Here is a 25,363-nt window from a genome sequence, read left to right as displayed (position 1 = left end):
CATTATTCTGTGAGTCAGAAGCAAGCCCCCGGAAATACACAGGCTTTGGGGTGCAGCCCTGCAGTCCTGCCTGAGTGAGTGCTGGAGAACAGCCCAGTGTCCCCGAGGACCGCACACCTCCCCACGGCCACCTGGTGAGTGGTTACAGAAGAGGAAGGATGAGAACATGAGAAGCGTGGACGGTTCTGGTGCCCCTGCATCATGACGAAGTTGGCACAGCTCCCCTGCTCGGACCCGAGACCTCCGCCTCTGGTTCCCATCGTTGCTCTTCGATGTCTGTTTCTTCCTCCCCCTTCCTCCCTCATTTCGACTCTTTACTGTGTGGTTCTTCACTGGCGCTTTACGTGCCGACGGCTGTATGCCCTGCCCTCTTCCTACACCCCAGGCCCTGGATGGTGACCCTCGTCAGCCTTGCCTCACATCTCTCTTAAGCCCATGATTGTTCTTTCCACAAGGTAATGCCAGCGGCGCTGGCTGCCACCAGCAGTGCTTGTTTGCTGCGGCACTCACGGGACGGTGAGCTGTGACAGGACGCTGGGTATTTCTGGCTGTGGGAGGAGCGCAGCCCTTCTCTTACATCTCAGTGCTCAGCGCTGTCTCGAGGGAGAAAGCTGCCCAGACCCTGTTTGTCCGTGGCACGTGGATTCAGAAAAAGGATCCTGACCGCGTGCGGCTGTCATAGCTAGAAGAAGATTGGTGAGCGCTCTGTAAGGAAATACAAAACTTGGCATTACCAACGGAAGCGTGCCGTGGCTCGGAATCCAGCGGGAGAACTTGCCAGAAGACTAATGCACATCCTCGTGGATGTCAGGTAATTTATTCGCTACCTGGCCCATTTGTTTCCTTCCCCTGCCCCAAATCAGAAAACACATCTCCTAAACAGTAAGGGATAAACCCGCCGATATCTTCTTCCTTAATCTTGCTCACAAGGGACCCCGCACTCCTGTGGATCATCGCCCTCACGCACTCCGTCTTTTACTGAGATTCTTTAGATTTAGCAAAATAAAATATGTTCCACATGGAATATATGGAAAGTATTCCATAATAAGAAACTCTTACCTTTCATATCTGCCTTTTTAGTTTATACCTCCTCCGTTTCACTATAGGTTGAGTTCTCAGACATTTTTGTTATTACATCTCTTGGTCCACTCTGATCAATGTTTAAACACATGTGTTGTATGGTTTTTACTAGTTAGCTCTCAGAGCCCAACATCATTTCCAAGTTCGCGTGCGAGGCACCTGATGTTGTACCCCATGTCATCTTTAGTGACCATGTTGAACTTGGCCCTGAAGTGGGAGGAGAGGGCACTGCCGTTTTAAGTCCCCTCACCTGAATACACGGTGTGTCAGTGCATTTTAACCAACCTTCCCTCCTGTCAGAGAGCTAGCCATCCGGCTGCTCTGGCACATTTGGTCTGGCCAGACTAGTTAGGTTCCAGATCTTCTGGAAGCAAGGTTATCTCTCCCAGCGCTCTGTTCAAATTCCTCACCCTCAGCCCAGAGCTTTAAGGATGGTGGAGAAATTGGACAGTGTTCCTTTAAGGCAGGACTCAAGGCGGGGAGCCAGGGTATCTACGGTGGACACAGCCCCAGGCTGCAGACCGGGGCCCAATTAGCAGTGAGCTAAGCAGGGTTTATGTTTAGCTTAGCAACCGCTGGGGCGTCCCGGAGGCCCCGTCGGGGTATCTGCGGGCGGAGGCCCCAGTCCCTACCCTCAGCCCGGTGGCGCTGGCAGCACCGTGGGTCTCCGGGGTCTCGCAGCACCAGGGCAGAGGGTCTGCTCCGCGTGGAGGTGGCCGCCCCTGTCCCCAGCCTCAGCGTCCTGCGGACCCCTTGGGAATCGGTCTCCAGTGGTGCGGGGCTGAGCGCCCCAGGCGTCCCTCTGCGGGCGGCGTGAACCAGAGGTCCTCGGGGCTTCGCGGAGCACGGGGTCCCCAGGACCCCCACCACCGCTCGGCACCACCCTTCCCGGATCCCTGCGAGCGGCAGTGGATGGAGCCCCGAAGCCCGGCTCCCCGAGGCCTTGAGGTTGCAGCAGCAGCAGCAGCAGCAGCAGCAGCAGCGGGGACCGCATTTCCGAAGCTGGGACATGAAGGTCGCAGTGCTGGACCTCGGGTCCCTCTTTGCCAAAATCTTCAAGACCTCTATGGCGCCCCCAGGGGTTCCCTCCCCTGTCGCCTCCTCCAGCCACACAGAAGGCGCTGCCACCTCCGGGCTGGCAGCCCCCACCCTGACCCTCCTCCCCGCCCTGGCGCCGGACTCACCCTCCACCTCGCGGGGGGCGCCGGCCGCGCTCCATCCTCGGCTCACGGCCTCCTACCCCAGGGTCTCAGTCGGGAGCCGCGGGACAGAAGCACTAGGGACCCCCTTCTCACTGCCCAGTAGCCCGAGAGCAACCAAAGTCCAGGCCCTGCCCCCGGCCCCCTCCGGCGGTGGCTGCAGCGCCGCGAGCTCCCCGGCTCACCTGGCGGCGGTGGCGCGGCCGCCCCCCGGCCCTCCTGGCGGGGTGTGGACCGCGCTGCCGTCTATCGGGGGCTCCACGGGCAGCAGCGGTGCAGCCTTGAGCCCCCGGAACTCCCGCCAGCCTGGCCCCGGAGACCGAGAGCCCAGCGCTGGGATGCCCCCTGGACCTGGCCCCAAGACCCTCTTCTTCACCTTGCCGGACATCGGCGAGGAGTGGGCCTCGGACAGCGACCCGGAGGAGGGCGGAGACGCGTGAGTAGCGGCAGGGCCCAGGCCCGCCCGCCTGTGTTTCCTGGGGGTCTCTGCGCTCCGCCTGCAGCGCCCACCTCGCCGGGCGCCCTAGAGAACAGCGCGCGCTTTGCGAGTCCTGGGGCCCCTCCCGGCCCATTCCCTGGCTCCTCATTCTGTGCCTTTCTGTTCTTTCCAAACGCGCTGTGACAGGCTTTTACTCGGCTCTCCTCCGACACAATCCTCTGCTGATCACCAGCGGAGCAGGAGTGGGGACGGAGCAGGGCTCCAAGACGAGGAAGGCGGAGTTCTGTGTCTTGTCCGGCTGAGCCTCGGCAGGCTGTTTGGCAGTCCGGTTTTCTCCAGGACTTGGAAGGGAGCCCTCGGGCCCTTTTCTGGGATGCGGAGTAGGGCAGAGGTGCGGGGTGACTGAGAGCGCACGCTGGGGGTGCGATTTTAAGACCTGGTCCCTCCTGACTTTTCAAGGATCAGCCCCAATTCTTACCCTAAGTGGGACGAGTTTTCTCTGTGCGACGTCTAGTTAATTTACATCTGCATAACATCTTGGGACACCAGTGGCCTTTGTGATGCTCCGGACACTTCTGATAACACCCTAGAGTTCTTGCAAAGTGCCCAGAGGCGCTCTGGACACGCTGACAATTTGTTTTTAAGTAAGAATTAGAGGACATTTCTCTCAACCCAGCCTCACACACACAGCCTTTCACCACCACAAACAGTGTGGAAAACCTCCTTGTCAAGTGTGCATTTTAGAATGGAGGTGAATTTTATTTTTTTTTAATGAGCAGTTACGTGGGTACACACACGCTCAGCCTTCTGAATCCTCCAAGAGAATAGTGGTCAGAGGCAGACCAGAATGCAGATCTCCTGAAGGCACGTTTCTGCCTTATAACCCAGTGAAGAAGAACAGTCAGGCCCCGGCCTAGGTGCCGGCCTGCTAGTGAGGAAGCTACTCCTCACCCCCACTCCGTCCCACCAAACATAAATTAGTGGGAGAACTAATGCATTAAGAAAAATTCTAACCTGTTTGCAATTTAAACTATTACATTTTTACAAAGCTGCCTGACGTTCATCCCAGGGCTAAAATAAGCAGTGGAATAAGTTGTTTGTTTTCATTTCAAGTATTGCAGCATGAAATACATAGATCAACTGGTGGTGTGTTCTTGAGGAAAATCAGTGGCATTCGGGTAAGTGGCTAGGATATGTAGGCGTAAGGAATTAGACCTTTGTTATCGGCCACTGCTCCTTAACATTTAGACAAGTAATGTTTTACGAGCAAACAGATCCACACAGTGACCTTAAACGCTAGACTTTTGCTTTTTACAAACAGGCCCCGATACGCGTCGGCGTGGCCGGGGCAACAACTGGTGTCGGCTTTCTCTCTGGGGCATCTTAGCCCGTGTTTCACTGTCTGCACATGTTTAGTAGACACTTTTTGCATACCACTGTATCTGGCGTTGCTGACAGAAGTGACTGTTTTGCATTAGCCAATAAACCGATTTCACTAGAAGTGTGGACGTTGAGTTCTAGACAGTCTCTATGAGAAAGAATATGCGCAGATACGTGCGGTCAGAGGTCTTGCTGGTAATGAATTTGTACTCGCTGTCAGGCCTCAGGCAGCCCTCTGAGTACTCCAGGGGTTTTTTTTTAAATTTACATAAACAAATAGCCTCATTCCTTCTTTAGTGATTAAGTTTATAAGGGGGAAAGGAAGAAAATATTAAGGTGATTTTTTTCCTTTAGTGCTACAAGCCTTTCGCATCTTGAAGTATATTTTTTTCCCTCTTGGGTTTCTGGGGGGGGGGGCTATTTATAACATGGACTACACAAACATCATTCAACAACGGATTTAAATTATACAACTACCACCTCGTCTGCCAGGACAAAACCCAGAGGCGTGGACAGGGGAGGCGGTTAAAGCAGGGGTAGGAGCATGACACCTTCAGCTTTATTCTTTTGTCTCAGGGTTGCATTGGCTATTTGTGGTCTTCTGTGGTTCCCTAAAAACTTGAGGGTGATGGATGAACCTGGAGGGTATCATGCTAAGTGAAGTAAGTCAGAGAGAGACAAATGTGTGGTTTTACTCATGCGTGGCATCTAAAAGAAAGTGAACAGACAAAACAAAACAAAAACAGACTCATAGAAACAGAGAACACAGGGTTGCCGGGGGAGAGACGGGGGATGGGTGAGAAAAGGGAAAGGGAATATAGTCAATAACATTGCAATAAGTTTGCACAGTGACAGGCGAGTACTAGAATTTAGAGGGGAGGTCCACATTGTAAGGTTTAACAGGGGTGTCCAAACTTTTCGTGTCTCTGGGCCACATGGGAAGAAGAAAAGTTGTCTTGGGCCACACATTAAATACATTGCGACACGTAATCACAAAAAAACATCTTATAATGTTTTAAGTAAATCTATGATTTTGTGTTGGGATGCATTCATAGCCACCTCGGGCCGTGGATTGGACACCCCCCGTTTAAAATGTCAAATCACTCTGTTGTACACCTGAAACTAATAAAACTAACACAGTACACCAACTATATTTACATTAAAAACACGGTAGGAATAGGAGGGAAAAAGAGTAGGTAAAGAGGATGTGGATGCAAGTAAACAATTGTAAACAACCCCCTGAGAAACATTACTCACGCTCAGCTGCAGGAGAAAACCCTCATTCCTATTTCATGCATTTTTTAAGAAAAACCATGCGTTTTACATTTGACCTGATTATGATGTACTTGGCCTTTCTAAAAACTAAAAATAGTGAAGTTAATCTGGGGGAAGTATGCAAAGGTTCAGTTCAGTCTTTTCTTTTTCCTTTGTCTCGAAGATGCTCTGTAGCAGCGTGGGTTTTGATCTCTGACCCACGGGTTCGATACGGGAATGGCCCCGGCAAAGGGTTTGTCCCATGTCTGCACAGGGCCCACTGGCTGCCGCACCTGAACCCGAGGTGCAGGATACTGGTTCCCTTCTTTATCTCCCTCCCCCGCGCCCTGACACGTGATCCAGTGCTTTCCCCTCTGCCTTCACCTGCCTGTGCACTGCAGTTACACTTTATACCTGCTGGTCGACATTGTTTTTTCCGTCTCGTCCGTCCCTGTGTGCTACCTCTGCTTGCACTTCTGGTTTGAACTAGACAATTAGCATCTCGTAGAAGGTTTTATTCTCTGTTTGTTCTGGAAATCAAAGAATATCTAACTGTAGATAAGGTTGGTTGGTAGATAGAAATTGCTCTGTAAAAATGTCAGCAGATGGTAAACTTCAGGTGGTCAGGAAGTATTACTTATATCTTTTGTAAGTTGTTGCTAGGAGCATATAATTATTGGTATTTTGAGTGACTGAGTTCCATTGTCAAAGTCACGTAGGTGTGGACATACTGCAGTAACAGACTGCAGGGCTCGTTTACTTGGCTGGCGATAAGGTGAATGAATGCAGAGGCAAAGTCTTGTCCCTCCATTCATTCATTACCAGGGCAGCCTAAACATAGAGCAATGCCTATGGCCCCAGGAATCGCAGGAGTTGAATTCCATTCTCAAACCATGTGCTGGATTGTAATTCTGGGCAAGGTACTGAGTTTTCCACAGTGTAGAATTTCCCCCATGATAAAACAGAGATGATAATACTGCTTCCCTCACAGGGATATTCCGAAAATTAATTGCAATAATATTTTCAGTGCCTAACACATAGAGAAATGCTGATAAAATGTTTTCTGTGATTATTATATGCTTCTTGGCACAGAAACGAAATTCGAGAGGGTGTTTCATTTTTAAAAAATGCATGCATTCCAGGTGAAGAAAAGAATGACAGAGATAATTATTCGCATTCATCATGCGACTTGGAACACATGGCATTTCTAGGTTCAGTTATTGGGGAGAACAAATCATAGGCCACTGCAATCTGCCATCATGTTCCCTGCACAACTCACAGTAGATAAAGCTTGCTTTCGTTAGCATTGCCACTGGTAGGGGAGTAACACTTAGAAGAAATGTGCTTGGCACCCTGGTAGCGAACTTTTAATTTTCAGAGACGATGCAGAATCATCAGTAGCATCACCAATCACACACGACTCCCCCTCCGTGTAGCTCTTGCCCATTTCAACCTGGTGATCCTGTGATTTGTGTCATACTTCCTATCCATTTGAGACTATAAACTCTTTGTCAGTCTCGTGACAGTCACAGCAACACGTACCCAGAAAAGGCATTTAATAACATTGATTAACTGAGTGAAGGAAAATCTTTTCTTCTTCATATAAGCCAGTTTCATGGGTCCCTAATCTCCCGAAAACGTAGAGGCGATTTAAATCTCTTTCTTGGAGAATAACTGTTGTCTTGGGCCTTGTGGTTCCATTGTCTTGGAGTTTTCCCAAAGTCAGTTAACACCTTCTGCTGGGACTTTGTGTTTGCACAGGGACGAATGGTGGGCAGGCTCAGGAGACCATTGTCGGGGACTCTCAGCTTCTATTGCAGTCATCATGACTTCTGCTGCAGTGACCATGACTTCCATTAAACACAGTAATAAACTTGACTTGGTTGCTATGTCTAGCGCTAGCTCAAACCCAGGGAAATAATTTTGTTCTTCTTGTCTTCTGCAGCAGTTTTTTAAACTTTAAACTATCTTCTTTACTTTAACATTATGGTTAAGATGGCACAAATTATCTTGGAGGTAACAGTTATCTCTGTTCTGCTGTGTGTTTAAAGAACACATTTTGAATTTTCTCTAATGCAATAGCTAACATGTGTAATATTTGATATGTGACAGGTTCATAGCTACAATTCTATGACATAGGATTTGAGCCCTTTATTGTCCAAAAATTGTATTAGCTAATTTAAATTAGTACAGTTTCTAGAGCATAGGTGTGAAGTCAGATTGACTTTGATTCAAATTTCATTTTTAATTTTTCTGAAAATACTAAGAATAAAATACCAATTAAGAATTCACAGCCCTGGCTGGTGTAGCTCAGTGGATTGAGCGCGGGCTGTGAACCAAAGCATCGCAGGTTCGATTCCCAGTCAGGGTACATGCCTGGGTTGCAGGCCACGCCCCCCAGCAGCCGTGCACTGATGTTTCTCTCTCTCTATCTCCCTCCATTTCCTCTCTAAAAATAAATAGATAAAATCTTTTTTTAAAAAAAGAATTCACTTAACCTCTTTAAGCCTTATTTTCTCACCAATAAAATGAAAATTAATAATAATACCTATTGAAAGAGATATGGTAAACATTAAAAGAGATACTATATAGAAATGTCTCTCTACAGTGCCTGGTATATAAGCCCACCATAAATAGCTACTACTATCAGTTTATAATTCTCTTTATTCTAAATACATTTTTATTTATCACCCACAGTCAGAATCCTTTGTACAAAGTACAGTTTAACGCTAGAACCTCCAGAAAGATAAGCATATTATTTTCTAAACATCCATTGTCAACCTGTATTTATAAAATATCTATTCCATCTGAAACCCTAGGGGGAACTGGACTTTTTAAGTGATCTAAAGAGCTGGAAAAGGATCTTATCATCCAAGAACTGGGAAGATAAGATGCATGCACCAGGAGAGCTTCAGACCGACTGCCAGGAGCGCAGAGTTAAGAGAGAAGTCCGTGGAATAGAGAAAGAAGGGGGTTAGGCTGGAAGTCATAAAGAATGTGTCAGTTGGGGTTAAACCGGTACTTTGGTTTGGGAGCGCGTTACAGGAGGCCCACCTGTGTGAGCAAAAGCATGCAGGTGTGTGACACTATGCGTCTGCAAGGAATTCAGTTAGTTAGGAGCATGGTGCGTGACAAGGAATGAAGAGAAAGCTGGGGAGAGCCTTGGGTACCAGTACCAGACTATCTAGCAAGCTCCAGAAAAGCCACTGTTTTAAGGCAGAGCAGTGGCAGGAAGAGGGCTGAGCTTTAGAAGGATTCAATTAACGCATAAGGGAGTGTAAGCACATAGAGATAGTAGGTGCTGGGGCCTGCGGACGAAGCTGATGAAAATGATGGTATTGGGATGGTAAATATTGCAGAGCTTGGCCGTGCATCCGTGAGATCGGCTTCTGCCACAGCTGTAGAAACTCAAACTCCATTAGTGGGGATTTTCCCATCTTTATGTTAGGGGTCGCCATGGAGCTGGAACCAGGACGTTCAGGGGCGGGGAAGAGCTCGCTTGTTCTCTGGTAACCTCTGTCCTTGCTGGACTGGATCCACCGAAGTGTCCACAAGCTCATCTCGTCGTCCCGTATAACTCTGGTCTCACGCACCATCCACCGTCCCTGCAACCGGGGGTCTGGCTCCCTGCAGTCCGCGGTTCGGGCAGGAGCCCTGGGATCAGCCTGCGGCTCTCTTAACAATGCTGTCCATCACAGGACTTCCGGCAGTTTGCAATCCACACCGCTCCGTCTTCCTTTTCCCTTGGGGGTCTTATCGCCTCACCCAAGCTCTGCCGAAGGGTCAGTGTCAGCGTCCACCTCAGTCTCCGGCTCACCCGGGGTCCGAGATTTGCGCCTCCGGCCCACAGGGTCCTAGAGGACAGGCTGTGGGGACTGCCCGGAGCTGAATGAATGCCCAGGGGACTCAGACAAGACGCTCCTTCCTGCAGGAGGCCGGTCACTGCGCCAGGGTGCAGATCAAGTGACCTCCAGGCCGGGTGCCGCCCCACAGGGCACAGTGTCCCCGAAGGACTGTTCTGGTTTGTAGTGCGCCACCACCCCGAGTTACACGTACCCCTGACGTTGATGACGTTCCACTTCTCAGAGACAGATCCGGGCCCACAGCATCTCCCCCTCCAGGGCATCCGGGTCCCTTCGGAAGGTTGGGAACAACCCCCTACGATCTGTTTCCTCCTAAATCTTTTTCTTTGTTAAAAATTCACACCAATCTAGTAAGTTTAGGCTTAAAAAAACAATCAAGGGGGAAAAACCTATTGCATTCCCTGTTTTCTGAAGCAATAAGCAGGGGGAAAAGCCTTGGATTACTCAGCGAGGGAAGGGGCAAAGGAGGATGAAAGCACTGGGGGAAAGGTGTCAGTTAAGGTTTAAAAATAGTCTTCCACGCATCTTCCACGTGCCGAGAGCACTCTTCTTCCCTCGCCAGGGCAGTGTAGATATTTGTTTCATGGACCGACAGCCCAGTCTCTGGTGTGAATAATCTTACAGTCCAAAGGCAACACTTTTGCTTTGCAGCAAAAAACTTTCTGAGCATTTTACGGTCCTAAGAATAGTAGGCATCAATATAATACAGACATATATTAAATAGGACATGATTCATTAAATGCTATGTGCTTTTCATTAAATAAATGAATAAATACTATTCATTAAGTATGTATGGAAAAGTTCAAAGTTGCCTTTTTAGTTCTGAGAGGTGGAAATGGTCAGTGAGGACACCGTACTTAAGAAAGCATAGAAATTAGGTAAAACCTTCGAGCTGGTTAAATATCTAGTTATGAGCTTAGTAAAAAAGTTGATGGTCTTTGGCGATGACAAGAAAAACAGTCAAACAAGACTTTTCCAACTATCATTTAATAAACAGAATATTATAGGTAAGCTGAACTAAATGTTCCCCTCCTATGCACATATACATATATATTCTTCTTAGGGTCATTGTCATCTTAAGCTTATTACAATGCTAGTAATGACAAGGCAGAATCCCTAGAAGCTCACAATTTACATCAGACTTGATACTAATAATAGTATTTCAGAAAATGTCACTAGATGCATCTAAGATTCAATCAGGGATTTATTTTAAAACTGAACATTTAGTGCAAATTCCTGAGAGTAAACAGTGAAGTATTAGAAGCCATTTAAGTACATACAAGACTCTCTATAATCCAGTTGAAATAAGGGCCTTCATTGAATAAGATGAGCCCTTCTCCTGAAAATCAGTAAGCTCATTGCCAAATTAATATATAAAAATAATTCCTAGGGACCTTTAACTTTAGGATCCGAAGCATGTTTTAAAGAAGCAGATGACAGAGTTCCAAGAAAAGGCCTACCTCAGCCAGACTTTGGACCTACTTCCTAGATTTAACGTTCTTGTCGTTGTGTTTCACTGACTGACCAGAGCATCGCTCAAACATGCATTGTCGCACAGATCTGAGGTTCTCAGCACTTAAATAAGAGCTAGTATTTCCATGTCTACTACTCACCAGGCTGTGTGCATCTAAACACATTATCATGAATCCCGAAACAAACATACCAGGGAAGAATGCTATTGTCATTCCACCGATGAAAAGGTTGAGGCTCAGAAAGGAAATAATTTGCCAAATTTCACATGGCTGGTATGTGGAAAGTGTAAGAATCAAATCCAGGCAGTCAATGGATATTATCCATGATATGTGTAACTGAGTGTTTGTTGTTTCTTTTTAAACAAAGTATTGAAGATGGTAATGAAAGTTAAAGTCTACTTCTGAAGTAGTTGGAGTTATTTTTCCTGTAACAAGTCTACACTAAGAAATTAAGGCCTGGCTGGCATAGCTCAGTGGATTGAGCGTGGGCTGCGAACCAAAGTGTCGCAGGTTCGATTCCCAGTCAGGGTACATGCCTAGGTTGCAGGCCATGACCCCCAGCAACTGCACATTGATGTTTCTCTCTCTTTCTCCCTCCCTTCCCTCTCTAAAAATAAATAAATAAAATCTTAAAAAAAAGAAATTACACTCTTTCCAGTAAAAATAAACTTTGAAAAATAAAATTCATGTTAGTAAATAACCTAAAAGTAACGTCCTTAGAATACTATTCTTATTAATACTGATAAGACCAAATTTAAAGCTCTGCTTTATCCATTTTGAAGTACAGCTAACAAATGCCTTTTGGCATACAGCTTTTTTAAAATAAAGCATTAGTTTTGCCAACTTTTGTTCATTGTATACATGAATTATAAATTATTTTGTGTATATTTAATAGAAAATCAAATATTTTATTCACTCTAGTAAGGCAGTAATGAGTGAATATGTTTTCCTAGAAAAAAATGGAGCAGAAGGAAGTAGATATGGCCCTTGCAAGGGGAAAGAATATACCGACACATCAGTATTTTCTTAATTAGATGTCTCATTTAATTAGATGTTTCACTTCTCTTTTAGAGATGCCTCATAATTAAATACTGACCACTGTAATCCTTGCTGGGCCCATATATTTCTATTCACCCGATGAGTATATTTTTCTCATATAACACTTTACAATTTGTGTCTTTCTTGCTTGTGCGTTTCCAACATAAGTGCTATGGTTTTGATGATCTAAGAAAATCTAATGAGATAGTTGTTTTAAACATTTATTAAACAGACAATTTTTAAATTAATCACTAACTTCAATTCTTTACTACGAGATGTCAAAGAATTACGTAATGGCAAATATGTAAGTGACCATCCCTTTGCTTTTGTTATGACACCTCTTTATGCAGAGCTGGGACAGTAGCTGAACTCGCTCAGCCTAAGTTCTAGTTTCACAGTGTGTGGCCCGAACTAGTGAGCTCACACTGTGGAACACTTCGATTGAGCATCTTTGTGTGTGCGCACACGTATTCCACGTCCACTTCTAATCCGTATACCTGTCCCTGTTGGAAACCTGTTTTTGTCTCAGGCTGAGGGGACATATATTTCACTCAAGACTTTCTTGGAAGGTGAATGCTGACTTACATCATACGTTGCGCAATACTTCGCTACAAGGGTTTCCTTAGCTCTGCTTCTGCCGACGGCGGACTAGACAGCGTGAGACTAATCACCACCCGAGGGTAAGTAGGAAAGCTAGACAATAAACAGAAACCACTCAGGAGTTAGGATGAGATTTAAAAAGGGCCGGTCTATCAGAGACTGAATCCCAGACCTAAATCTTCTCAATTCTTGATTGGATTAGGGTGATTTGGATGGCTAGATTCCCCTGGCCCAGTCTCCTGTAGAGGCAAATTTAATTCCTTCTGAAAGAAAGCTGTAAGCAACAACTTCATAATTTTATCAAAGACAGTTTAAATGCAAAAATACAGAAATGTTGAATATAAATGCATGGATGTAAATTTTAATGAAAGCAAAGCTGGTGTAGCTTTTATAACAGCAGACCTAATAAATTTTTTAACCCATAATATGAAACTGAAACTTACAATAGTGATTTAGCAATTATTACAAAGTCTTCCTTTTATGCTCCATTAATTAAAAGAATAATGGAAATCAAATGTTAAAAAATACTTTGTGGCGGGGGAGGTTTGACTATATTGATGTTGCAGTTTGGGAAATTGAACTCTTTATAGAATATATTTAGGAGGATATTTTCACTTTGAAAGCCTGATGAATTCTTTATTAAAACAGTATGGAGTTTCCTCAAAAGAATTAAAAATGGAATTGCCTTTTGACTCAGCAATCCCACTGCTGGGAATATATCCTAAGAATCCCGAAAAACCGATTGGAAAGAATACAGGCACCCCTATGCTCATAGCAGCATTATTTACAATAGCCAAGATCTGGAAACAGTTCAAGTGCCCATCAGTACATGAGTGGATCAAAAAGCTGTGGTGCATTTATACTTTGATGACGAGGTGGCTGTACAGAAGGGAATCCTACCTTTTGTGACAGAATGAATGGACTTGGAGATTATCACATTAAGTGAAATGAGCCAGTCAGAAAAAGACAAATACCACGTGATCTCACTCATATGCGGAATCTAATGAACAAAATAAACTGATGAACAAAATGGAAAGAGAGGCATCAACCCATGGAGCGGACTGACAGCTGTCAGAGGGGAGTGCGTGGGTGGACTGGAGGAAAGAAGGTAAAGGGACTAAGCAAAGAACATATATGCATAACTCACAGACACAGGCAACAGTGTGGTTGATAGAGGGTGGGGGGGTGACTGGGTGGAGGCAGGCGGGGGTTGGGCAGGGATAAGGCAATATCTGTAATACTTAACTAATATTGAAACAACAATTTAAAAAATAAAATAAAAGTATTCATAAACCAGTTTTTGGAGTGTATGTTCTTTCACTGTATCATACAGTAAATGCTTAAAAGGAAGAAAAAATATTAGACATTAATGAATGTTATTGAACCCATTTCTCCAATGTATAATATTGAAACATAAAATTGCTGCTCCTCTGGCTCAAAATGCTATACTTCTAGTGACTTCATATGATCTCACCTAATAATTATTGTCCTTGGTAGATTTCAGCATTCATTTTGAAGATTACTTAGAACTATAGGTCTAATATTTTTTTCCTTCTGCTATTTCCTTTTGGATACAGCTTTCCTCTAGATTTTAAAATGATTTTTTATTCTTTGCTAAATAGAGTGAGCTTTAGCTTCTTGGTGTTATGCAAAGGGGGCTTTTGAAGGGGTCGCCCTGCGCAGGGGTGTGGAGTCAGCTTTGTCACAAGCGACCTGGGCTGCCACACCAACAACTTAACTGGGCCTCAGTTTACGAATCTGCAGAATGGCACTAGCAGTATTCCCTGTTCAAAGGACTATCGTGAAGCTTACATACACTAACACATAGATCAAGTATTTAAAGCAGCCTGGGGTGTGGCAAGTATTAAAGAAGTCCTGGTGACTATTGTGAAAGAACATATGTACTCTGTCTATAGCAGATGTTCATCAAAGGCCTCATGAAACAGGAACTTAAACAGAAATCTGCAAATTAGGTCTGAGATGAATCTTCAAAAGGGGACGCTTTTAAAGTCAGACTGGACGTATCTAGAGAAAACTGTTTACCCTTGGTAATTCACTTAATATCGCTTTTCCACACCAAAAAAAAAAAAATTGGCAGCTTTCAGGCCGTGAGGTTGAGAAGTGAGGGCGGTAGGCGGGGACCGATCTGCCTGCCGCAGTCAAAGTGCTCGTTTCAGGTGCACGTGAGCATCAGGACCCGTTCCGCTGGCTCTGCACGCTGGACAGTGCTCGCTGCAGAAGTCGTTTCTGATCTAAACAGGACTGTGCATCTGCACTGGAGTGAACATTTACTACATCCTAAATTTTGCAAAAAAAATCTATGCATTAAAATTCCTTTGGCAAGGTTGTCAGAGTGGCAGAAGATGGGAAAGAGTGACATCTAGTGGCCCTCTGGCAGTAGTGCATTGAAATGTGTTAATCCAAAGCCAGACAAGTATATAGTTGTGTTTTGCTTTACATAAGATGTTCTCAGAAAAAATATTATGTAAAGCAAGTTTCTGTTATTATTCATAATATATAACTATTAAAATTTCTTATAATCATTCAACAATAACATCCTTATAAATTTTACCCCCTAAGTAATATTTTCTAATTTTTATGTTAAATAATATTTTAATTCTATATTTTCTATAATTTTATATAAGCTGTGAACTTCCTACTTTGCCAAGCAATTTCTAAGATTATTATACTAATCACATTAAAATAACTACATATGATAATGTTTTATTGGTCTTCTTGGAAAGCAGTTACTAACTTGTAAAATATATTGAAATGTGTCAGGGAATTCAATGCAATTTTGAATAGATTTTGCATTTTAGAAGTTTTAAATTTACAAGAGAGTTGCTTCCTTTATTATGAACTAAATGTATTAATTCATTCCCGTGTATTAGCCTTCTCCAGAGAACTAGGATCAATAGTATGTCTGTACCTACATCTACACCAACGTCTTTATCCCTACTTACAGGTTTATACAGAGATACATGTTTGTAGATAGATAGATAGATAGATAAAGATAGGTTTTAAGAAATTAGCTTGCATGATTGTGGACTTGGTAATTCTTGCAATAATCTAAAATATCTCAGTAAGTTTTTATATTGATTACATGTTGAAATGATGGTGTTTTAGAAACACTGGGTTAAATAAAATATATTTCTGAAGAAAGATCAGTGTGGCTTACGACTGACGGCTCTCTGGTTTGTGGACAAGTTGTTGGCCTGCGTGAGATAAACCGTCTATCTGAAGATGGAGAGAGGAGACGAAAAGAAAACAAACCTCATGCATAATCAGACCTGAAGTTCTTGGTAATCAGAACAGCATCTTGCGCGTACCAGGTCTCAGCGATTCTATTTAAAAGAACTGAGAACAGCAAAAGCCCGTCCGGACAGACTCCCACCTACACAGCCCCCTGGGGAAGGAGTGGGAAGGCCAGGCCCGAGCTCACTGGAGGCCCGGAGAGGGTGGTGGGGTAGGCGCGCGCCTCTGGGCGAGGCTGAAATCACTGGGTTATGAAATCTGGCCTCCGGCAGCGGGAAGGGAGAACAGAGAGCTTTTCCGGAGATCTAGGGCCTGGGAGAGTGGGGGGTGGGCAGAGGGCAGGAAGTCGGCAGGTGGGGGCTGGGAGCCCCGCAAGGCTGTGGGAGACCCGCCGCTGGGGGCCCGCCGCCTGGCCCTGCCGGATCTCCGGATCTCCGCGGAGGTCCCCGTGACCGGGGGAGGAGGAGGGGAGGGCGGGCGCGGAGGGGACGGGGGCGTTGCCTCGCCGCACAGGAATCTGGCTCTTGCGGGGCCTCTGGATCTGGAGGGGGAAGCAGCCCTGCGCACACAGTGAGCAGCTTCGCCCATGGGCTGCGTAGACCCGGCCCGGAAGCTCGCGGTTCCCAGACGCGACTCAGCGGCCTGCGCGGCCTTAGCCCGGCCAGGGGCGCAGCGCTGGGCGGCCGGGGAACCGAGGCCCCGGGGGCGCGGGAGCGCACGGCGGCCCGCCGCCCGCGGGGTGCCAGCGCGGTGTGTCCGCGCCCTAGAGCACGCAGGCCGGGAGAGGCGCCACCCGGCCCTGGGGACGCCAGCGCAGGCCTGGGGCTGATCGTGATTGGGTAAGTCCTGATCCGAGAAGAGAACTGAATTACTACCACTGTTCTCTGTCGTGCCTTGTTTATGCGCCATGTGCTCCCCGTCCCCCCGCCCCGCCTGCAAAGCTGGGATCCATCTGGTCCGTTTTCTTGCATCCATTCATGAAATCTCTGGTGCTGACCTCATCCGGCCCTCCCAAGTGGAGTCGCTCACTTGGCTCTGAGGAGCATCTGTGACATCCGAGATGGCTTCTGCATCAGTCCAGAGAGCTGAGGTTACTTCTAGGATGTTCTTGAGTTAAGTCAGGGCAGCGTGAGTGGTTTCTAGGAGGGGCAGCTTCGTGATGGCCAGTCATCGGGAAAATCATCCTGCATTTCAGCTCATTCAGAATACAGCGCTCGTTTCAGACAACCCTTTTAAACAGAAACACGAAATTGAAAAAATTGTGACTATTTGTACAGGCAGAGGTTTGGGGTCTACCAAGAGGCAGCTTTTTCAAAGTAAAAGCAGATGGTCGAGTCAGTGCCTTGACAACTAGAATGGAGTGATTCACAGAGATGGGGACTCAGCCTTAACTTGGATGCACCAACAAATTAATACAGCATGGTTCGGTTGTTGCGCTTAAGTGTACACTAAAAACTAGGTCCTGCCTCCAAACGAACAGCTTTAAATGTACCCACTCAGCTGAGTTGTACCATCTCTAAGATACAAGGAACTAGTATATAACCCTTATATATCTATCTATTATGTAATGAGAGCTTGAACATTCCACCACTTCCAAGATTTTTTTTTTCCGGACACATCGTGTAAGTTGTGTACACTTTCATAGAGCGCATGGCTTACGTAGGAGTCAATAGTTTACAGGGAATTCAAGATGTTCACTATTTTGCATGAAATAACGGTACAGTGCAGTGCATGGTTGGAAGACAGAGAATCCAAAGAATCAAAACAAGACATAAAAATGAAAAGGAAAGGTACGTTTTTACAGATCCTGTTTTTCATTGACATTGTCAGTGGCTTCTGACTCCTGGAAAGACATGCAAGTTAGCTGGCCTGGGGCCTGGGACCTGCTCCGTCCCTGTGGGTGTCCTGACCTCAGGCAGGCAGAAGCTCCTCCTCAGAACCCTTCTGAGTTCTCTGGTCAGATGTGCATGTCACTACACCGAACTCGGAAGCTCAGGAAGTTCCTCAGAGGTCCAGAAACTTCGAAGAAGCTGGGAAGAACAGAGGAGAAAGACTCGGAGAAATGCTGTGGGAGTAGATGTAGTTTCCAGGCATCCATTTCATAGGGCCCCCCCCCACCCCGACCCCAGCACCCCTGCCTCTTGGAGACCCCTGTCCCCACTCACTCCGCAGTGAGCAGGAGCACTTGTCTCGGTAGGATACGGTGGAATGTGAAGGGAGAATGAGTTGTTTGGAGATACCAGCTATTGTGAGAGCTGTGCATTTTCTTTCTTTATAAAGGAGAAAGGGTTTCCCCAGAAATGCCTTCAGTTTGGAGAATATTTTCAGGTCTAGTCACGAGGTAATCTTTTAAATTAAGCATGAACATTCAGAGTAATTATGGAGCAAAAACATGTTCTTTAGAGTTACTAATTTAGTCTCTGCCTGTTGGTTCTCTGAGCAAACAGAACATCTCTATGTGACAGACATTGATTTAGCTGCTACTTAATGAAGTGTCAAGGTCACCACAATAAAAAACTACGTTTTGAAAGGGTGCTGTAAGCAACCTAAGTGCCCATCGGTAGGTGAGTGGGGAAAGAGGCTGTGGTACAGATATACGATGGAATACTACTCAGCCATCAGAAGAGTGAAATCTTACCACTTGTGGCAACGTGGTCGGCCCCAGAGGGTATTATGCTAAGTGAAATAAGTCAGACGGAGAAAGACAAATACCATATGATTCCACTTATGTGTGGAATCTAAAGAGCAAAATGCAGGCACAAACAAAACAGAAACAGACTCACGGATGCAGAGAACCCACTGAAGGTTGCCAGAGGGGAGGTGGATCGGGAGGTTGGGTGGGAAAGATGAAGAGATTAAGAAGTGACGAATAGTCATGGGATGCGAAGTGCAGCATGGGGAATGTAGCCCATAGTGTTGTAACAATTATGTATGGTGCTGGGTAGGTTCTGGACTTCCCAGGGGCATCACTTTGGGATCACTTCGTAAGATACAGCAATGTCCAACCGCTAGGCTGCACACCTGAAACATAATATCGAACGCCAACTGTAATTGAAAAATTAAAAATACATTTAAAGAAATAAAAAAAAACCCAGACGAACTGAGGTGTGCAGTCAGCAATGCTGGGGGAGGTGCAGGTTGGCGAGGGCAGGGTTCTCCTAAGGCAGCCTTGGCTACAGCAGCGGCAGTGGGGAGGAGCAGTCCCAGGGTCTAGCACTGACTGGGCAGACACTTCTCCCGCTTCATCCCATTTCACTGTCACAGCGACTGCACACGACAGTTCACAGTGCCGTCGCTGTTTCACGGATGTAACAGAGGCTGAGTCCAGGGACGAGAGGCTGCTTGTTCCAAGCGCACAGTCCTATCAGTGGCGGAGCAAGATTCGGATCCATCGTTGTTGTCGTTGTTGTTACACAGATACTGTAAAGGAACAATATTTTACTTGATCCACCACCCTGAGGTTTAAAATTATTGTTCTTTTCTTTTTTCAAAGGTTAAACCTTTTATTTATAAAGACTGAAATGATTATGCGCAAATTTGAACAGCCAGAGCATACAAGAAATTGCTTGAAAATTCCTTTTTTGCTGTTTTGGAAGAGTTGGCATCTGTTATATACATTTGTTCTTTCTTTTAGACCTGGAAAAAAGAGCACAGATTTCCAATTAGTGATTTATTCTTCCCTTTCCCATGTTTAGAAATCCTTATGACCCCTCAGACAGTTCCTTCTGGGACGAACTTTCCTCTTCTCCCGCAGCCAGCCCCTAAAATTATTTTTCAATAATAGCCAGTTAATTCCCATAGCCGTATGTACTTCTTAATGTTCCAAGCAGGTCTGTCTGATATAGTTTTAATGGATTGCCCCTTTTATGTCGTGCATATTTTTATGTTTATCTGACGTTACTGTGTCATGTGCAAACGGTCAATAATTGATGGTTTTGAAACAATTGAACAGGACTCCAGGTGATGCAGCTTATTAGCATGAAAGCTTGGCCTGCGTTCTTTTCTCTGGTACCCATTCCTTAACACCTTTATCCTCCGAGTTGCTTGGTTGTACTGAAGACAGCAATAGGGAGAAGAAAAAGTCATATAATTCTATTCTCTTTTCTGTAAGACATGTTTAAAGTCAGAGGTTCTTGCTAGGTTCTAACCTCTGTGCATAGCAATTGATTTGTTTCTGAAATCCCCTTTGTTGAAAAGTACCTACAGGTAAACAACTAAGGCACAATTTGTTCATATATTAATATTTCTTAAAACTCCATTTACATTCAGAAATACAGACGTTGAAAATGAAGAACCATTATAGTTGAAAGCGAAAGCAAAGTTTTGTTTTCATGAATGCTAGAGTGATATCCCTCTTAGAAAGAGTAAAAGCTGGCTTTCCCCCCAAATCACTCATACCGTAAGTTAATATAACTTCTTTGTTCGAGAAAGGACGTCCATAAGAATGGACGTTGTTTACCATCAAACACGAGGAAGGAGTTTGGACGGCAGCGCAGTAGGCGTTCCCAGAGGCTCGTTTGCAAGTTAATGGTCAATCCGGACTGCACCAGCCAGCGTGAAGACCTCGTCTGCCATGGAGAGGTTTCTTGTTGTGCAGGTTTCCAGTTTGTGGGCTTGGTGATTCAGGAATAGTTGACGTATTTCACAAATTCTTGGAATCACTGATTTTTTTTCCCCTGGAATGCTGGTTGGCTTTTGCAAGCACAGGCCGCCTGCCCTTCGAACAGGTGGGACCTGAAACCTGGCCGGAGTTTCCTTGCCCAGCCCTGCGTGGGCGTGAGGCTGTGTTTGTCTGTCCAGAGTTTTGGGAAACTTTTACCGCCTGGTGACCCCACAACAAGTCGTTGGTTTTATCCCGTTTAACTTAGGTTGCCTGTAGGTTAAAGGCAACCTTTCTTTTAAGAAAACAGGACCAGTAAGGGTTTGGGCCTCCGTGGCTCCAGCATTTGTGGTGTGTGTGTGCACACGCGGCACACACGTGACTTTAGGGAGAAATGGCAGGAGCGAAGGAACAACTTTATACAAAGGGAGACTTTAAAGGCTTTAAGATGTTACCGCATTAGAGACACCTTTAATATCTTATTGTACTTATTTTTCAGAAGAGGACTGTCCAAAGGATCTGGAAAACACAATATTTCTGGGAAAAACGAAGATCCTCTACCTACACGTTTTACAAGAAATGTGCAGAAGGCCATCGGTAAATATACCTGGTAAGAATTCATCTGTGAAATGCTTCGGATGGCAAAACCAAAACGCGGCTGTCATGAATATGGGAAACAGAAGTGGTGATTGGCCATGAATTTCTGAAAGTGGAAGAGTAGTTTTATTGTCAGAGAACACTAAAAGTAGTGAACGACTACTTTTGCATATGAAAAAAATATTTTGCATAAAAGTAGTGGACTACTTTTGCATAATAAATATTATGCAGAAATGTTAATATTGCATAAAATTTCAAAGTTCAGGGTGCTGTGAAATTCACACATGTATGTAAAGAGAGAGGAAGTGGTTCAGAGAAGGACAGCCACTTTCAGACCAAGGGCTTCCCAGGAAATGTTATTTATGTCACTAACGTTTGTTCCTGCAGCGACTCCTCCTCCTCATTTTCCTCCGATGGAAGCCCCGCCCCCACGGAAGGCCACAGCTCTTGGTCTGGGTCCGGGACGCGCAGCCCCCCCACCGGCGTATCCACCGAAAGGAGCTCCATCTGCTCTTGGAGAGATGACGTAAGTCTCTGAATACTTCCGACAGTCACATGATTGTAGTGTACAATGAAGAATCGCTTTTTTTTTGTTTTTGAAAAACCTTTTTACCGATTTTAAAAGCATTACCCGTTATACACACACACACAGCCATACATATAAAACATTTACACGTCACACGTCAAAACTTAAAAATACGGAAAAATACAAGGAAAAATAAAAATCACTCACAGTATAACTCAGAGTCCGAGCCACTGGTAGCTTTGTTTTTCCTACTTCTTCTCCCTCCCTCTCGGGGTATCATATACATTTCTTGCCTGAGGTCCGTGGTGGGAATTCAGGACAGACGCTGACCACAAGAGCTCAAGAGAAAAACTGGAGAGAAGTAAAAACTAAAAATATCACCGCGATCAGAGGATTTCTAGGTCAGAGGTTGTACTTTCACCTTCTCTCTAACGCTTGTGGAAACTATCCACTGCAGCCCTGTTTTCGTTCTTTTCGGGGGTGGGACTCGTGGCTGGGCAAGCTTTGAGTCCGCAGCGGGGCGCTGTGCCGACAGCCTGGCTGGTCTCCGGACTCCCCCTCTAGACCCCGAAGTGCCCCGGGGCTCCTGGGGCCCGGACTTGGGTGAAGCTCTGTGGCCGGGAGGAGCCTCCCGCCGCTGGAGCACCGGGATGTTCTAAAGCCTGCTCTCGGCCGGTGTTCCGTTTCCCTTCGCGCTCTGAAAGTGGTTCTCCGCTGGCTGCTCTTCCTCCTGGAAGGTTACTGCTCACAGCGGAGATGCTCACGGCGTGGGAGGGGACCCCGGCAGCCAGTCAGCTCTGAATGGAGCAGAGCTTCTTTAAATGGGATGCGGCTCTCGCGTCTGAAAAACAGCCTCCAGCTCTCCTCCACTCCCTGCCACGGCCCCCTCCCGCCCCCCCCATCTCCCCCCGCCCTACTCTTTGCTCCCAAGTACACAGCGGGGAAGGAGGCTGAGAATCATTGCTTCATACTGTCCAAATTCTAAGTTTCCCCAAGTACACATTTTCATGTCATTACTCAGAGAGATTCCTATGACTCTCATATATAGAATTTACATTACTCCAGAACCTACTGTTGCTTTTAAACACTTTTATTTACTTTTCGGTTGGTAATATTTGCAAAAGGAAACAAAAGCAAAAGAGAAAATTGAAAGAAAGCCTTTTTCCAGGCCTCAGCCACCCAGTCCCCTCCAAGGAGGCATATATTATTATTGCTTTTCTCTGTATTTGCATTTTTAAAAGAGAATTCCGCTCCCTGCCACCTGGCAATCTAGTTTATCATCAATGGGAAGGAAGATGTAACACAGAAAATATTGAATAGCATTTTGTGAAAATCAACCTGAATGTGCCCTTTGCATCAGGTGGGTCAGACTGAATATGCTCTTTGTTGCTCTGCGTTGTGGATTAGATTTCGGGTTCACATGTCCGGGGAAGAAAATACAACCAGTCTTTCACCCTGGAGGCTGCCGGTTTGATGTTGCTTCTCCCAGTGGCGTAGTGTGTGCGTTTTCCTCAGAAGTCTGAGCCCTGTGGCCTGTTGCCTCCCGGCCATGGAGAGTGTGAGGAAGGCCACGGGTTGTCTCATTGCCCTGCAGCCACGGTGCGAGAGCCTCTTTAGGTCAGGCAGGAAAGGTCAATACTCTGGTATTTTTTCATTGATTAAAAGAATGTGAATGGCCCTTCTATAAAAGTAACTTTCCTTTCCAGTGGTATAAGCAGATAAAAAAATAGTGGGTATTTTGCAGATGTTTTTAGATGTGTCACACCCCCACTGTAGGAGGGACGTATGTCTGTGTGTATATATACACATGTGTGTGTACAGGTATGTAGGTGTGTGTGCCTAAGCATGTATACCAAGGCCTGTGCCAATCCACATACCTGTATCTCTGTCAAATCGAATAGGTCTTATGACTGATGTGGTGGGAATGACCTCCACTTAACAGTTACAGAAACTGGGGTTCAGGGAGGGGCGTAATTTATCAGAAGGGTAAGAGCTGCAGCACTGTGTCTAACCCCAGAGTCCCCTTTTTTAATCATGTCACACTCTCTCCATGTAATGAGTGCTTCAAACATGTAAGCGTCGTTGATTATGAAGCGGGTACTTCTACCACTTCTCGTCTTGTAACCAAACATGCACTTCTGTTTCAGGAGTTTGACAAAAGCAGTGCACAGAAGGTACAGCAGCTGTTCTGGGAGGTGGAGGAAATGTTGTTTGAAGGGAAAGTGAGCCCTCCCACCCAGAACCTGGTGGCCGAATGCACCGAGTGGGCAAGGCGGTCCGTGCACCTGAGGTAGGAGGCCGCTCACAGGAGTTCACCCGAGTGGGTTGTGGCGCTGCCCCCTCCCGACGTACTTCGCGCAAGGAGTACATTTTGCCTGAAACCTGTACCCAAAACACATGCCCTTTACTGAGAACGCGCATCCTTTGAAACGGCGTCGTAGGACGTATGGAGACATCCCGGTACTCGAGTGCATTTTAATCTGTGAGAAGCACGTGTAGCTCATCCTCAGAAAGGCATGACCTGCATAGCTGATATGAGAGTGGTAGAGGTCATCCTCCACCTTCACACGCACTAATACGAGAGCGGCCTGCGCACTGTTACGAGAACCGCCTGCGTGTGTCCTCAGTGCCGAGATCAACGCGCAGGGTGGGGCTGGGGGAGGGGCAGAGTCATCACCTGCCCACTGATTGGACAGATGAACTTGACCATTGCACCAAGATTCCCTCTGTAGGAAGGATCATTCGTGGTTGTTTTTTTTATATCAAAGATGGAGAATATAGACTGGATATAAAGGGAAGCTTTTCTTCCTTCAATTACTCAGCCAAATTACTTAGGGGGGGAAATCCGTACAGGTTATAGGAAGTTCCTCTATAATATATGTATATATATAGAATGGGCAGATAAATGAGGATACTCCTACAAATGTCAGTGGGTCTTCTGGTGACCTCAGCTATATACCCTTTAAACAAATCTTGACTAAGTAGATTTTATCTTTTCAGCCTTTCATAACCCTCCTGCCTTAAAATTTTAAGTTCAGTATGTCCACAAGGCATTAATGGAGGGTGCGTCCTTTCCTAGGCAAACCTGCTGAAACTCCAGAAGCTCAGACCTGCCTCCTGTCACTGTTAACTCACGTAGCTAAGATAAAAGAGGAAGGCAGGAGGGTGGAAAAGGAAAGATCGTAAGGCACATTAGCCAGCTCTACATATTTGTATATTTTATTCATTATGTAGGTATTACTTAACATTTGTAGAGGACTTCTGTGTGCCTGGCATTACTCTAAATGGAAGAGAGGTCAGTGCCCCTGATGACATAGGCAGGTATTGCCACAAGAATGTTTTTTAAAGATTTTATTTATTTATTCTTAGAGAGGGAAGGGAGGGAGAGAGAGAGAGAGAAAGAGAGAGAAACATCAATGTGCGGTTGCTAGAGCTTATGGCCTGCAACTCAGGCATGTGCCCTGACTGGGAATCGAACCTGCGACACTTTGGTTCCCAGCCCACACTCAATCCACTGAGCTATGCCAGCCAGGGCTGCCACAAGAATTTTTAAAACACACAGTACCTGACTGTGTCATCAGGGGCACTGGCCTCTTTTCCTTTAGGTTGTCAAATAAAAAAAAATGACAGTGGCCCACACAACAGTAGTGGTCTGTCGCTGTGAATGATTCAAAATTATACTTATGTTTTTGTCAGATTGGCCCAAATATAGTATACTTTTTGGTGTGTTGCAGACATTTGGTAACTAGTTCGTGTGTGCCAGGAGATGACAAAAAAGTTGAAAGTCACTGCTGCTCTGAAGGTCAGGCTCTGGCAGATGTTATCTCCGAGCCCCCCGCTGTTCCTACAAAGTGACTGTTAGTATTTTGTCTTGCCCACCCAACCAAACAAATGCAATCAGTGGCTTAGAGAACCAGAGAACTGGGCCTCAGGTCTTTTCAGCAGAAGCAAGAACAGTCTGGCCTCTCCCTGAAAGTCTGTGGTTCTGTAATGCCTTGGGACATTTCTCAGACCAGTAGGTGCCTTATTGCTTCCTTTCCACAGTCCTTCATCATATCAT

At 45.8% G+C, this 25,363-nt stretch overlaps 1 protein-coding gene across 2 annotated transcripts in view; it reads left to right on the top strand.

Moving 5' to 3' along the window:
- The first annotated feature begins 1,671 nt into the window (after positions 1-1,671).
- FAM149A (family with sequence similarity 149 member A) overlaps positions 1,672-25,363 on the top strand; it is a 38,836-nt gene continuing 15,144 nt past the window's right edge. The window contains exons 1-4 of one of the 2 annotated variants that reach the window (XM_045821585.1): positions 1,672-2,715; positions 20,680-20,790; positions 21,165-21,303; positions 23,451-23,593. In XM_045821585.1, coding sequence (XP_045677541.1) covers positions 2,090-2,715; positions 20,680-20,790; positions 21,165-21,303; positions 23,451-23,593 — 1,019 coding nt within the window. In that variant the 5' untranslated portion in view covers positions 1,672-2,089. Of the gene's footprint in view, positions 2,716-15,985; positions 16,420-20,679; positions 20,791-21,164; positions 21,304-23,450; positions 23,594-25,363 lie in introns of those variants that run through there. The other variant, XM_045821586.1, reaches the window with a different exon arrangement.

The sequence above is a fragment of the Phyllostomus hastatus genome, unplaced genomic scaffold (genome assembly GCF_019186645.2).
Source record: "Phyllostomus hastatus isolate PE091 unplaced genomic scaffold, TTU_PhHast_1.1 phas_scaffold_46, whole genome shotgun sequence".
Lineage (NCBI taxonomy): Eukaryota > Metazoa > Chordata > Mammalia > Chiroptera > Phyllostomidae > Phyllostomus > Phyllostomus hastatus.
This window is presented reverse-complemented; position numbering and strand designations above follow the sequence as displayed.